Here is a 13398-nt window from a genome sequence, read left to right on the forward strand (position 1 = left end):
GTTCTTTCCATGAAGCCCTGTTCTATTCTGATTTCTCCCATTTGCTTTCATAGAAACATAAATATCTATTGTCCTCAGCTGTTTATGGTTTTAATATAGTCCAGGGAAGAAAAACGACTAAGCCCCATAAGGTAAATGATACAGAGGCAAGAATTTTTATTTTTATTTTTTTTTGCGATACGCGGGCCTCTCACTGTTGTGGCCTCTCCCGTTGTGGAGCACAGGCTCCGGACGTGCAGGCTGAGCGGCCATGGCGCACGGGCCCAGCCGCTCCGAAGCATGTGGGATCCTCCCGGACCGGGGCACGAACCCGTGTGCCCTGCATTGGCAGGCAGATTCTTAACCACTGCGCCACCAGGGAAGCCCAGAGGCAAGAATTTGACAGTCCAGAAGAGGAGTATGTCCTGGGTGCCTCAGTAATAAGCCCCAGATGTGCTTGCTTTCACCATGTGTTGTTTGGACACATTGCACTGGCTTTCCCCGGGATTCACTTTAGATTTAGGAGGAAGGACCTGAGCGCTCCAGCAGTCCCGGAGCCAGCTTCAGACGCTTCCACTTGGCTCTGCTACTGTCAATTAAACCTCCCAGCCACAACTGCGTCTTCCCTTTCCAGAGTTAAACTTTCTGGAAATTGGACTCTTGCTTCTGGCCTGTGGGTGGGTAATCTCATCCCTAGTGTGTTATAGTTCAGTGGGGAGAATGACAAATGGGCAAGGCCACTCTCCTGTCCCCATCAGCTACTAGTTACGACCGGGGACTAGGCCCCTGTCAAAGAAGCAACAGCCTTTGGATGGTTTTGTTTTTGTCTTTGTCTTTGTTTTTGTTTTGCCTGACTGTGGGATAAAATATTTCCTGACTCTGGGATTAACAGATTGACCTGGTCCAAATTTCTATAAATTACCAACAAATTTACCCAGAGTTCTTAGCTATTTTTGCTTCAGTAATATTAAATGCCTGGAAAGTGCCCACTCCTGTTCTAGGGTCCTTGCCTGGCACTGAAGTTTCCTGGCTTTGCTGTTTGATTGTTAGTAGGTGGCTCTTTTCCAAATGAATGAAGAGATTCCATAATCTTACAGATACTAGAACCATTTTTCTAGCTGCATTTAAAAAATGGTCATGGTATCAGAGAGAAACTCTTTGCCTTTTTCTACATCAGGCTACATACAGATGTCTCCAAGACAGCTTGTAGGCCAAGCACACAGTATGAATTTCCTATTAATTCATTTGTACAAGAAGTGCCCACCTACATGTCAAATTGAGCCAGTTTCCATGTTAAAGTGAGATAAAATAAAGTGACAATCTGCTCGCAAATTTTTATCTTATGAGTTAGGAGAAGTGAATATTTTATCCTGTCTTATTTACTCTTGAATTGGCTTCCTCCTGACACTCTGCACACCTCTACTTGTTTCTCTGTCTCATAACATCCTTTTGGTGCATGCTCAGGAAACAAAATAATTTTAATATGAACATAAGCAAAATCCTGTTCAAGGAGAAGCATTTTTTGAAAACAACAAACAGCCCTTGTGTAATATATTCAGAAACTAAGTATAAATAGCAGAGATCACCTTCCCAGCAAAGGCAATCATTATTTACTTCTTTTAAATAGCAAGATTAGTGGAAAGCATTGGAAATTGACTTCTTTCATAGACTTTGTGCACTAAGATGCTGCAGGCTGGAAGCAATTCTTTTTTTTTTTTTTTTTTTTTTTTTTTTTTTTTGCGGTACGCGGGCCTCTCACTGTCGCGGCCTCTCCCGTTGCAAAGCACAGGCTCCGGACGCGCAGGCTCAGCGGCCATGGCTCACGGGCCCAGCCGCTCCACGGCATGTGGGATACTCCCGGACTGGGGCACGAACCCCTGTCCCCTGCATCGGCAGGCGGACTCTCAACCACTGCGCCACCAGGGAAGCCCTGGAAGCAATTCTTGAAAGGCCCACATGAGGCAAAAGCCCACCGTAAGATCCCCTACCACATGGGCAGCATTTTTTGATTCTGGAACTTATTCATACCATAAAATTCTGCTAGAATTTACCATTAGCAGTCTGGTTTTATCATCTCTAAAGTCTCTTTAATAGTGAATTAATAGCTACAAAGAGTTATACTGATATACAACCTACGAACCTTTCATAAGTAAAGGAACTTTTAAGAGGCTGTTTGTTTGTTTTTAATGATCCTGAGTTCTCCTTAAAATAAAGTGTTTCACAAATTCAGAGTAACAACTTTGGCCTAACTAGTGTATCATTCATTTAAAAGTTAACAACACTCATAAAAATTAAGTATATTTTCCTTATTAAAGAATTCTTCTTCAACATAAAATCCTGCATGTGGCACTGTTGAATGAAATGGGAATGCTCAGAGGCAGGCTTGGATGGTTGCTGTTACAAGTTCTAACTGTCCCTGTTTCTAAGGCTCTGGGGAGACTCTTAACATCTCACCCTCTTCTGCTATACCTCATGACACATCTGGTTGGAAACAAAGCTCATAATGGATATTCCATACCAATACCACAGAGATAATGAAAATAAAGTGACTGTGCTATAACTTAAAACAATGTGACATCTAAACCACCAAGCACATGATTTCTAAAAAGGAACCGACACACCAACAAATGTCACCCAGTCCAATTCCTTTTGTTTAATTCATGCGTTTGTCTAGTTAAGCATCTTATTCAAAGCGTATTTTAAATAATTCTATTCTCAGAATGCACACCCTCAGTAGGTGAGTGGACAGCTTGCTGAGGTATAAAGCAAAGCCTAAATTATGCATCTCACAAAAGGAATGTGTCACTTCTGCAAGTTAAGTAACAAATGGGAACTACTCAAAGCGTTATTAAAATAACTGCATTTCTAACCCCCTTTCAAAACCCCAAATAAACACATCTATTGCCATACGCTATCAGTGTGTGAATGTGTTTTTCTAATCGACCTGTATCCCTAAGTAGCTCATTATATGGAGTGTTGTCATGGCAACAGGCAATGAACTACAGAGTTAAGTGGCCTCTATATTATGGTGATAATTTTTTCAGTTTATCTTATTAATGATCCCATAATGGTAGGTATTGGCTACTTTAGCCCTTTTTTGGCCCTGGAAGCCCCTCAGTTTAGAGCAATTTGGATTCACAGAACAGAACTAAACAATTAGTTTTGGTCTCTGTATGTATTAATAACTAGAAACGAAATAATATCTAGAAACAAGAATAAGACAAGTGTTAGACATAAACACTTTTGCCTTTCCTTCTGTCTAATGACCATGATAGTATCTGATACTAAGCCCGAGAGTTACGGTCTAGTATTTAAACCTCTGTATGATATGTTTCTACTTTTAGCAATGACCCAGTGACTTTCTGCTTGATTTGTAGTTGGTGATTATACCTTACTTTCACTCCTTTAACCTCTGTATGATATTCAAAAAGCCCCAAGCTAACAGGTTAAAACAGCCTTTAGTTAGGTATTCATAGAGTATTTAGAGATCACTTCAATCCTGTTTTCATGAAGTAACGGATGCTGTGTGTGTGTCAGAGAGAGAGAGAGAAATTGAGACTGTTGGTTTACTGATATTAAGACAGACTGTTGTTTGGGGATGTACGGTTAAGTGTGTGAGTCCCTAGATTTGCTGCAGTTGCACAGTTTTTAAATAGCAGAGTCAAAGAAGGTTATCCGTAAGTCCTTTTCCACAAAGTTCTAAGTGACCATCACTTTTACCTTGATTTCTTAAGGAGCCAAATGAAAAGTATACCGTATGGCATTTGTCAGAGATTTAAAAATAATACTTATCATTTATTGAATCTTCTCATAATCCTGAACATGAAAAGGACCAACAAGAGGTGTGGCCTCTCCATGCCTGGAGGTCCTGAAGTCGTTCTAATCTCCTTAGAATGCTGAGATACCAAAGCAAGTACCATTTCCATTCATTTAGTTACAGGTCAGAAGTAAAAGCAAGGCAAGATGTGAAACCAGATATCCGACAGCCTCCGTTCACGGACTACAGGCAGCCCCCACTGGACTACCGGCAGCCCCCAGGAGGGGACTATCTGCAAGCCCCGCCCTTGGACTACAGGCAGCCCTCCCCTGACACCAGGCAGTTCCCTCTGTCAGACTACAGGCAGCCCCAGGTACCTCAAAGATCCCGTTGCATTTATTTCATTTTTCCAATCAGCAGACCTGTCATTCACACACACACACAACTCTGGTGCATTTATTTATGGTGCTCCACAGCAGTGAATGAGAACATTCAAAGGAGAGGTAATATCACTCAGGCCTATATGCAATAGTTACATGTTTGCCCAGTAAACAGATGAGTACTGAAGGATGCGTACCAAAGTAAACAAGCTACCCAGCAATTCTTTTAATGACTGAGGAAACTGTGTTCCAATCTGCTCAGGCCTTTGGAATCTTGTCTTGCATTTTGCTAGATGGTGAAATCACATTACTCCTCACGATATCGTGTCAGTTGGAACACGCTAACTATGCGAGAGAAGAACAGAGGGACAGGCCGGGGAAGCATCTCTGATATTAAACAATTGTTTATTCTATCTTCTCCCCAACCCCAAAGGATTTTGATTATTTCACTGTGGACATGGAGAAAGGAGCCAAAGGATTTGGATTCAGTATTCGTGGAGGAAGGGAGTACAAAATGGATCTGTACGTGTTGAGATTGGCAGAAGACGGGCCAGCAATAAGAAATGGAAGGATGAGGGTAAGAGTGTTCTCTTTTTATTTATAGAATTGCTTAATTCTGAAAGAAGCGCTCCTTGTGGTGTTTTCTAAAGGTTCGCCCAAACATTGTTTAAGAATGATCTCTTGTTTTCCTTCTTATAGCTTCTAATTGAAAACTCTCAAGATGGTGTTTATATATATATATGTTTCTCTAAAGAACAAACTAAAGAAAACAGAGTAATCTAAAAAATAGCTTGAAATGGAAACATGGTTCCATAATTTTTTGCGTGGTTTGAGGATTCGGTTTTTATCTGAGATTGAATCTTTTGAAATTTATTTTTAGTGTCATGCTTTTTTCTTCACATGGTTTTGTGTTTCTTTGGGACTACTTCTTTGGAGTTGACTGCCTTGGGCTTTGACGTTGGGCAGAAAGAAGCAGGAGAAAGGGGAATGAGGCTTCTTGGATACACGTTGTCCTTAAAGATGGTAGCGGTCAAACATTTTCCAATTCGAGTTTAAGCTGAGGGTGGATTTTTAATGTAATAGTTACTTTGAGGCACCTGGTGGACGCGTAACTGATTCTTCCTCTCAAGGTACAAAACAAAACTTGCTAACGATACAGAACACTAGTCAGTCTCTCTCTATAAAATGTCATCTAGTAAGCACATAGAAAAGGTTAGTTATTAGAAATAAAATCTAGCATGATTCTTCTCCTCCCTCCTTGCTCTTTAAGTTAATACAGAAAAGCTGTGGTTCTCGGGTTCTAGAGCTTCAGATTCTTGGGCTGAGTTTCACCAACCGACTGCTCCTGTCAGTGGAATGGAACTGACATTCCTACCACCCAGTCTGCCATTTCTATAGTCTCATTTCCGAGTCAGTGAATCATCCATGGTGCAAAAGTAGAAAGTGTACATGTGTCTATTTTTCTCCATGCCCTTGACAACTGGGAAGCATCCAAGTTGGAATTTGAACCCAGGCAAGGCTGACTCAGGAGAATGACAGTCCCCGCCTTGATCCAACACCAGTCTCCTCTTACCCCTTCTGCATGTGGTTTTAGAATCAGTCTCTGCATGGTTTCTTACCTCCCCATTCCCACTTTGTTAACAATGCTGCAAAGCCAATTCACAAGTGGTTCGCTAGAACAAAATTAATCTTTGTGGTGCAGTGGAAAACAACGCAGCACAGAAGCCATGAGTGAGATGACCAGAGCCCTGTGAGAGGGGACCTCCCCTTACCCCACAAGTGGATTTTAGAGGTGTGGGTTCCAAACGGTGGCCACATTTGATAACAAATGGTCGAAATGGCTAATCAATGTATTCAGTTCTCCCAAAACATAGAAGCCTAAATATAGAAGTACTCTTATGTAAAAAGAATACTCTTTCTATAAAATTTAAGCCAAAGCAGTAGTTCTCAGTGTGGTCCCTGACATCAGCATCCCCTGGGCATGTGTTAGAAATGCAGATTCTCCAGCCCCGTCGCAGACCTACTGAATCAGAAACTCTAGGAGTGAGGCCACCAGGCCGTGTTTGTGTGATCCACCTCCAGGTGAATCTGGTACAAGCTGAAGTTTGGGAACCACTGAGCTAAAGGGAGGCTGTCATGACATAGGTATGGCACAGTTAGGATGTGTGGGGGTCAGGCTTCGTTCATTCCCCCTAGATCCTGTCCAGGGAGTTTTCCATCCTGTTCCAATGGTTTACCTCAGGTCCTTAAATCCATGGAAACACAGATTTAGAATTCTGTAGGCAGGTGCTCAATTTTAGGAAAGATGCCTTTTCTTCTGGCAGGTGATAAAAATGAGTCCTCTACCTGGGTTTCAGAAAATGGTATTTTCACTTCTTGTCAAAGACTTTAGAAATAAGCAATATTTCACCATTTTCCATGTCATTTTTATAAAGCAACGCATTCTTTCTGTGTACAAGCTGTCCAAAAGGAGTTATTATGGCCAGTTTTAGATATGGGTGTTTATTTTGGACTACTATATATATATATTTCTAGCTTTTAATTCTCAAAGAAAACAAGTCACTTGAAAGTCACAGAAATTCTGTGGATCAATTTTACTGTTTGATTTTATTTCTGATCTTTAAAATAAGGCTAGGAACTTGGCAGGGATGAATGGATGACTTTTTTCTGCTTTTAAGGGTTATACTTAATATTCAGATGTTTTGGATTTTTTTTTAAGTTTATTTTATTTATTCTTTTTTGGTTGTGTTGGGTCTTTGTTGCTGCGTGCAGGCTTTCTCTAGTTGTGGCGAGCGGGGGCTACCCTTCGTTGAGGTGTGAGGGCTTCTCATTGCGGGGGCTTCTCTTGTTGCGTAGCACACACTCTAGAGCTCAGGCTCAGTAGCTGTGGTGCAAGGGCTTAGTTGCTCAGCGGCACGTGGGATCTTCCCGGACCAGGGCTCGAACCCTTGTCCCCTGCATCGGCAGGCGGATTCTTAACCACTGCACCACCAGGGAAGGCCTGTTTTGGGTTTTTGTTACTCATGGATTCTTACGGCATCAACGGAGAACTTGTCTAGGGTAACAAACTCCGTGTCAGGGAAGGAAACTACTTCATCACGTAAGTTCAAAGGTGCTACTAGATAATACAAACGTATTCACTACTGTTTGAATTTGATAAATATTTTGTATCTGTAGAGTTAAAGATCAACAGTTGTTCTTGATCATAGCACATAACGAATTCAGATCTTGTTTTCATGTTTATTATCAAATTTAGTCATTTAAAGCTAATCTTTTCTACCTTCATTAGCACTTACTAATGAGCAATAACCTTTAATTCACAGATGTGTTTGAATTATTTCAGCAAGGACCAGGATAGATTAATATTTGCATGACTCAATGCTTTGATTATTTTAATGCATAAACTCGATAACATACAGGTTACCAATTTGGGAATTCAACAGTGAAAATAATTAGGAATTTATTATAAAATTCCCCCTTGATACCGTTGTTGCCCAGATACATATAGATCTTAAATATCTGTGCAGATGATGCTTATAAGGCAGCTGTTCACTCCATGGGTATTATGGCTTGGTTCATAAAGTTCCAAGACTTCTGAGAAAAGTAGGTGAACTAGACATTCACAGGTTACATTAAAAATAAGCTCAAGAAGAAGAGAAGCTAGCACCAGGTCCTTCCCAACCTTTAAAACACTCAGGCATATTTCTTCGTGTTAACTGTGATTCCTTCACCTTCAGTGTTCATGCATTATTGCCTCTGTGCCCAAACTAAACACACGCTTTGTGATCAAGCAAGTTTGGAACACACTGTACAGTTTTGTTTTGTTTTGTTTTTCCTTTTTTCATGATCAGAAACAGAAGGGAAAAGCTAGGAAGTGCCTGGCAATAGCAGGGTGTCTTAGATTAAACTCAGTACAGTAAAATTGCCCAACTCAGAATTACTGCACAAGAGCTGGGTGATTCTGAAAAATCACTTCATGTAACAGTTAATGAATTACTGTGCCCGTGGATTAGGACTATAAGTAGCACTAGTTTTGAACACTGAGTTAACGCACCAGATGTTAGTCTCTGAATCTGAGGCTTTTCCTGGGCCTTTTATGTTAGTCTTGGTTGTAGGACAGTGATGGTATGCGCCTGTTTAGTAGTACAAGACTTTGCTAAGATGACAGAGAAAACCAGGTAAATCCGATGTCAGAGGAGGTGGCTAACAGAGGTGTAAAAACATTCCTCTCACACTGGGAATGTTAAGAAATGATGGCACAGATACGTATTTTTAAAGCATGTCTTTAGGCATCCAACAGATATCCTAGGCATCCAAGAGAAATACCAGAGTTCTTCCCACCTCAGGTGTCCTTTTACAGATCTGGTGAGGGACAGGTGGGCATATCCCAAAAGTGAGTCCCAGGTGAATGATTTCACTCTAGTATTTCTGGGCACCTGCAGCAGAGAAAATCATCTTAGCTGAGATCTTTGGCAAGTTAGACTGTCTGACTTTCAAATTGATTAATAAGTACTCCCACAGAACATGAATTATTTCTTTCCTCCTCCTCGGAAAGTATTGTATGTTTACTCAGTTTTTTTGTTAAATAAATACTTTCTTTCCACTTGATGAAACAGGTATCCTGATAAGGTATCCTGATGAGGTCAATGGGTTCCCTCAAAATATGAGAACGTACCGACAGCAAACCACAATCAGAAAGTAGTGGGGAAAATAATGGCTCCTTCTGAGGGTCAGATTTACAAGCCAGGTCTAGATACAGGGGAGAGGATAAGAAAATCTTTTTCAGAAGATCAATTGAATGCTTATTTAAAAGAGAGATTCTAGGGCTTCCCTGGTGGCGCAGTGGTTGAGAGTCCGCCTGCCGATGCAGGGGACACAGGTTCGTGCCCCGGTCCCGGAAGATCCCACATGCCGCGGAGCGGCTGGGCCCGCGAGCCATGGCCGCGGAGCCTGTGTGTCCGGAGCCTGTGCTCCGCAACGGGAGAGGCCACAGCAGTGAGAGGCCCGCATACAGCAAAAAAAAAAATAATAATAAATAAAAGAGAGATTCTAGAACCTCCTTTATCAGAAACATATAAACATAACAATAAATGAATTTAAAGATTTACTAAAAATATGACTGTTTTGATCCCTTCTAAACCCTCAGCCCTGCTCTCAACCTCCAAAATAAGCAAACATGATGCATTTGCTTTATTAAATTTAGAAACATCAATTCACTTTGTTGAACCTCAGTGCCTATAAAATAGGAAGAATTATATCTACCATATAGAGTTTTTGGGAGGATCTGAGCAGTTTTTCAGGTGGTAGAATTAATTTTTCTTATTAAGACAAAGAAGTGAGGTATTAATTTGTGAGTGACTTATGATATTGAGAGAGGGACTTAGATATTATGACATGTCATGATATGGAACTTGAATAGAATAGTGCAATTAGAATAAACACCAAGAAAAACAATGTGAAACATAATTACATGAAATATTCACTTCATAAAAAAAAAGAGAGTAGCAAGTTTTGACTTTAATTAGTAGCTAGTGTTTCAACATCAATTAATATGATGTAATAAACATTAAAGAGACAAAACAAAACACAATCAGTAATTGTAGACAGTAAGGGGAATGGGAAATAGAAAGATAATCGTCTTGTCTGATTGCTTTTCCTCAGTCATTCAAGAAGGCTAATATCAGAAGAGAAACACAAATGACATTCAGATTTCAAGGAAAAGTGTAAGAAAGTATTAGAAAATAGTAATGGATCTGTTTTAAAAAGAAGACTTTTTAAGTTTGTAAAATAGTCTAATAAAGTTGAGAGAGATATAATTTTCATAACTGATGAATAAATCTCTGGCACAACACTCTTAGGGACATAATCTAATTAAAAACTGAGAATAAACAGAAAACACAGGCAAAGAATAATGAACATATGAAGTAATTTGCTGGTGAAGCTTCCTAAGAAACCAGGAGACTTCTGGAGGGAAGGGATAGTAGTTCTAAAAGTGCTTGAATAAAAATTGAGAGTTGAGTTAAAAGACATCTGAAAGGAGATCAAGTTTGCTCTTGGAAAGGTATTTTCCTGTTTCCATAAAAGTATAATATTTTCCCATTTCCATAAAATATTTTTTTATTTTAAAGAAAGAACATAACTTTTTAACTTCATCACCTTAATAACTGTATAACAACTATCCATGCCTAGTTAGCATTGCATAAACTTTGGTATAAAATGGTTTATCTTCTTCCTGAAACTTACATGACACAAAAGTCAGCCTGCAGTGGGCCTTGGAATCACCAACCACATTTTGTAAGACTGAATAGTGTGTGAAAAAGATACTTACTGCTTATCCATCTTTGTTTCCTTTTTTTTTTTTAATGAAAAGGAAAATTCCCTGATGGCAGCTTCTTTTATATTTGTCACTTCTCCTTCTGTGGTCCAGACATGACTAACCTGTGACTACAGAATAAAAGTATTCTGTTTTATATTGTTTTTATTAAACATAAAACCATTTAGAAGAATATTTCTAACATATGTAATTGTATATATGCTAACAGTGATTCAAGCACCCGTGAACCCTTAGCCCAGTTTAAAAAAAAAAAAATCTCCAGTCTCCTATGATTCCATTCTCCTCCCACTCTCCAGCCTCCAGAAGTAACCAGCACCCTAAATATTGTCACTCCTTCTAGTCTTGCCACATATGTGTGTACCTCTTAACTATATTACTTAGTTTTGTACACTTAGTGAACTTTATATGAATGAATCGTACTGTACATGTTCTTCTCTGTGGTTTGCTTTTTATACTTTATGTTCATGACACTCATCCAGGTTGATGCATGAAGCTGTAAATTATTCCATGGTATGAATATGCTACAGTCTATGTTAGTTATCTATGGAGAGTTGAAGTTTTCTCTATTAGTGGACATTGGGTTGTTTCCAGTTTTTTTTTGCAACTAACACTCTCCTTGTACATATTTCCTGCTGCACATATGCAAGAAATTCTGTAGACTATACTATATACCTAGGAGAGCATATATTTAACTTAACTAAATAACTCAGACATATTTTCCTAGGTGGTTGTACAAATTTATACTCATACCAGCAATGTGAAAGTTTCCATTACGACACATCCTCGCAAGATTTGTATTTCAGACTTTTAAATTCTTATTCTGGTAGGTAGAAAATGACATATCGTTTAGGTTTAAATTTGCATTTCTTGATTACAAATAATATTCATCATCTTTCCTTAGGTTTACTGGACTTTCTTATTCCCTCTTAAAGATGCCTCTTCATATCATTTCCCCATCTTCTGTTAAATCTTTCCTTCTTTTCATATTGATTTTAGAAGTGTTTGTATGTTCCTGGTGATAGTTTTTCATGTTGCAAATACTTTACCCCAGCTTATGGCTTATAGTTTCACCTTCTTTATGATGCCCTTTGATAAACAGAAGGTCTTAATTTTAGTGTAATAGACTTAATCAGCCTTTTCCTTTATAGTTTCTGCTTTCTGTGTCATCTTTGAAAAATCATTTCCCAACTCATATTCTTAAAGATTCCCTACATCTTCTTCTAAAAGTTTTATAGTTTTGCTTTTTCATATCTGTCTTTAATTACCTAGAATTGATTCCTCTGTGTAGTAAAAGGAAGAAATACAATTTCAGTTTTTCCAGATGGATAACCACCTGTCACAGCATCATTTATTGGATTTCCTCTCATTTCCCCCACAATCTGCAATGACAGCTCCATAATAAATAAAATTTCTATAAATGCAATGGTCTGTTTATAGATTCTTTATACTGTTCTACTGGTCTATTTTTCTATACCTACATCAATACTATACTCATCTGCCTTTTAATAAGTCTTGAGTTTTGATGGAGAAACTGCGTGTTCCCTCATCCCCAGACATACATCTTAATTCTTCAGGAGTGTTTGAATGTTCTTGGGCCTTTGCCCTTCCGTATAAAATTTTAGAAGTTTCTTGTCCTATTGGGAATTTTATTGGAATTGCTTAGAAACCATAAATAAATGTGGAAAAACTTACATCTTTATAACATTGAGTCTTTCTGTCTGTGAACATGACATAATCCATTTATTTAGATTTTCCATAAACTGCTTAAATAAAGTTTCATAGTTTTTTCCATAACATACCTGAACATATTTTGCTAGATTGATTCTAGGCATTTGCATGTTTTACTTTTACTTTTGTATTTAATGTAATATTGAAATTAACTGTGTTACCAGTGAAAAGAAAGACAGTTGATTTCTGTATATTGATCAATTATATCATGCAAAATTACTAAACTCTTATTAATTCAAATAAGTTATCTGTAACTTCCTCTGGATTTTCTATATAGATAATCACATTTTCTGCAAATAATGAGAATTCTGTGTCTTCCTTTTAAGTCTTTTTATTTCTTTTTCTTATTTTACTGCATTCACTTGGTTTTCAGTATGATGCTGAATAGAAGTAGTCAAACAAGCCCTCTTATTTTATTTCTAATCTTAAAGGGAATGCTTTCACCATTAAACATAATGTAGGGCTTCCCTGGTGGCGCAGTGGTTGAGAGTCCGCCTGCCAATGCAGGGGACACGGGTTCGTGCCCCGGCCCGGGAAGATCCCACATGCCGCGGAGCGACTGGGCCTGTGAGCCATGGCCGCTGAGCCTGCGCGTCCGGATCCTGTGCTCCGCAACGGGAGAGGCCACAACAGTGAGAGGCCCGCATACCGCAAAAAAAAAAAAAAAAAAAAAAAACATAATGTTGAATGAGTTTATATAAATAACCTTTATCAGATTAAGAATGTTCCATTCTATTACTAGTTTGCTAGAGAGTTAATTATGAATACATGTTGAATTTTATGTACTATTTCTACATCCATAGAAAGTATATGATCTCTTTCCTTTAATATGCTAATGAACATGATTAAGAATATTATTAGTATATTAATAGACTATTATGTTAAATCATTCTTGATTTCCTCAGTTAAGCTATACTTATTCATGATGATCTTTTTTATGCATTGCTCAATTCAGTTTTCTGTTATTTCCTTTAAGATATTTGCAGCTATGTTTGTGAATCAGATTAGCCTGTAATTTTCTTTTCTTATAGTGTTGGTGAATGATTTCAACATTAGTGTTATACTAGCCTTATAAAGTGAGAAAGAATAATGCCTTTTGTTATTGTCATTGCTGTTGTTATCTGGAAAAGTTTAGGTTAAGAATTGTCCTTGAATGTTTGGTAGAACGCACCTATAAATCCATCCAGGTCTGGTATATTTTTTGTGTGTGAAAATTTTAA

The 13398-nt window shown here is 38.6% G+C and overlaps 1 protein-coding gene across 1 annotated transcript in view; it reads left to right on the plus strand.

Moving 5' to 3' along the window:
* Positions 1-13398, plus strand: part of MAGI2 (membrane associated guanylate kinase, WW and PDZ domain containing 2) — a 1346582-nt gene that overhangs the window by 1243098 nt on the left and 90086 nt on the right. Inside the window, exons 19-20 of the mRNA XM_060107590.1 lie at positions 3914-4109; positions 4550-4693. Of these exons, the coding sequence (XP_059963573.1) occupies positions 3914-4109; positions 4550-4693 (340 nt within the window). The remainder of the gene's footprint in view (positions 1-3913; positions 4110-4549; positions 4694-13398) is intronic.

This window comes from Mesoplodon densirostris, chromosome 9 (genome assembly GCF_025265405.1).
Source record: "Mesoplodon densirostris isolate mMesDen1 chromosome 9, mMesDen1 primary haplotype, whole genome shotgun sequence".
NCBI lineage: Eukaryota > Metazoa > Chordata > Mammalia > Artiodactyla > Ziphiidae > Mesoplodon > Mesoplodon densirostris.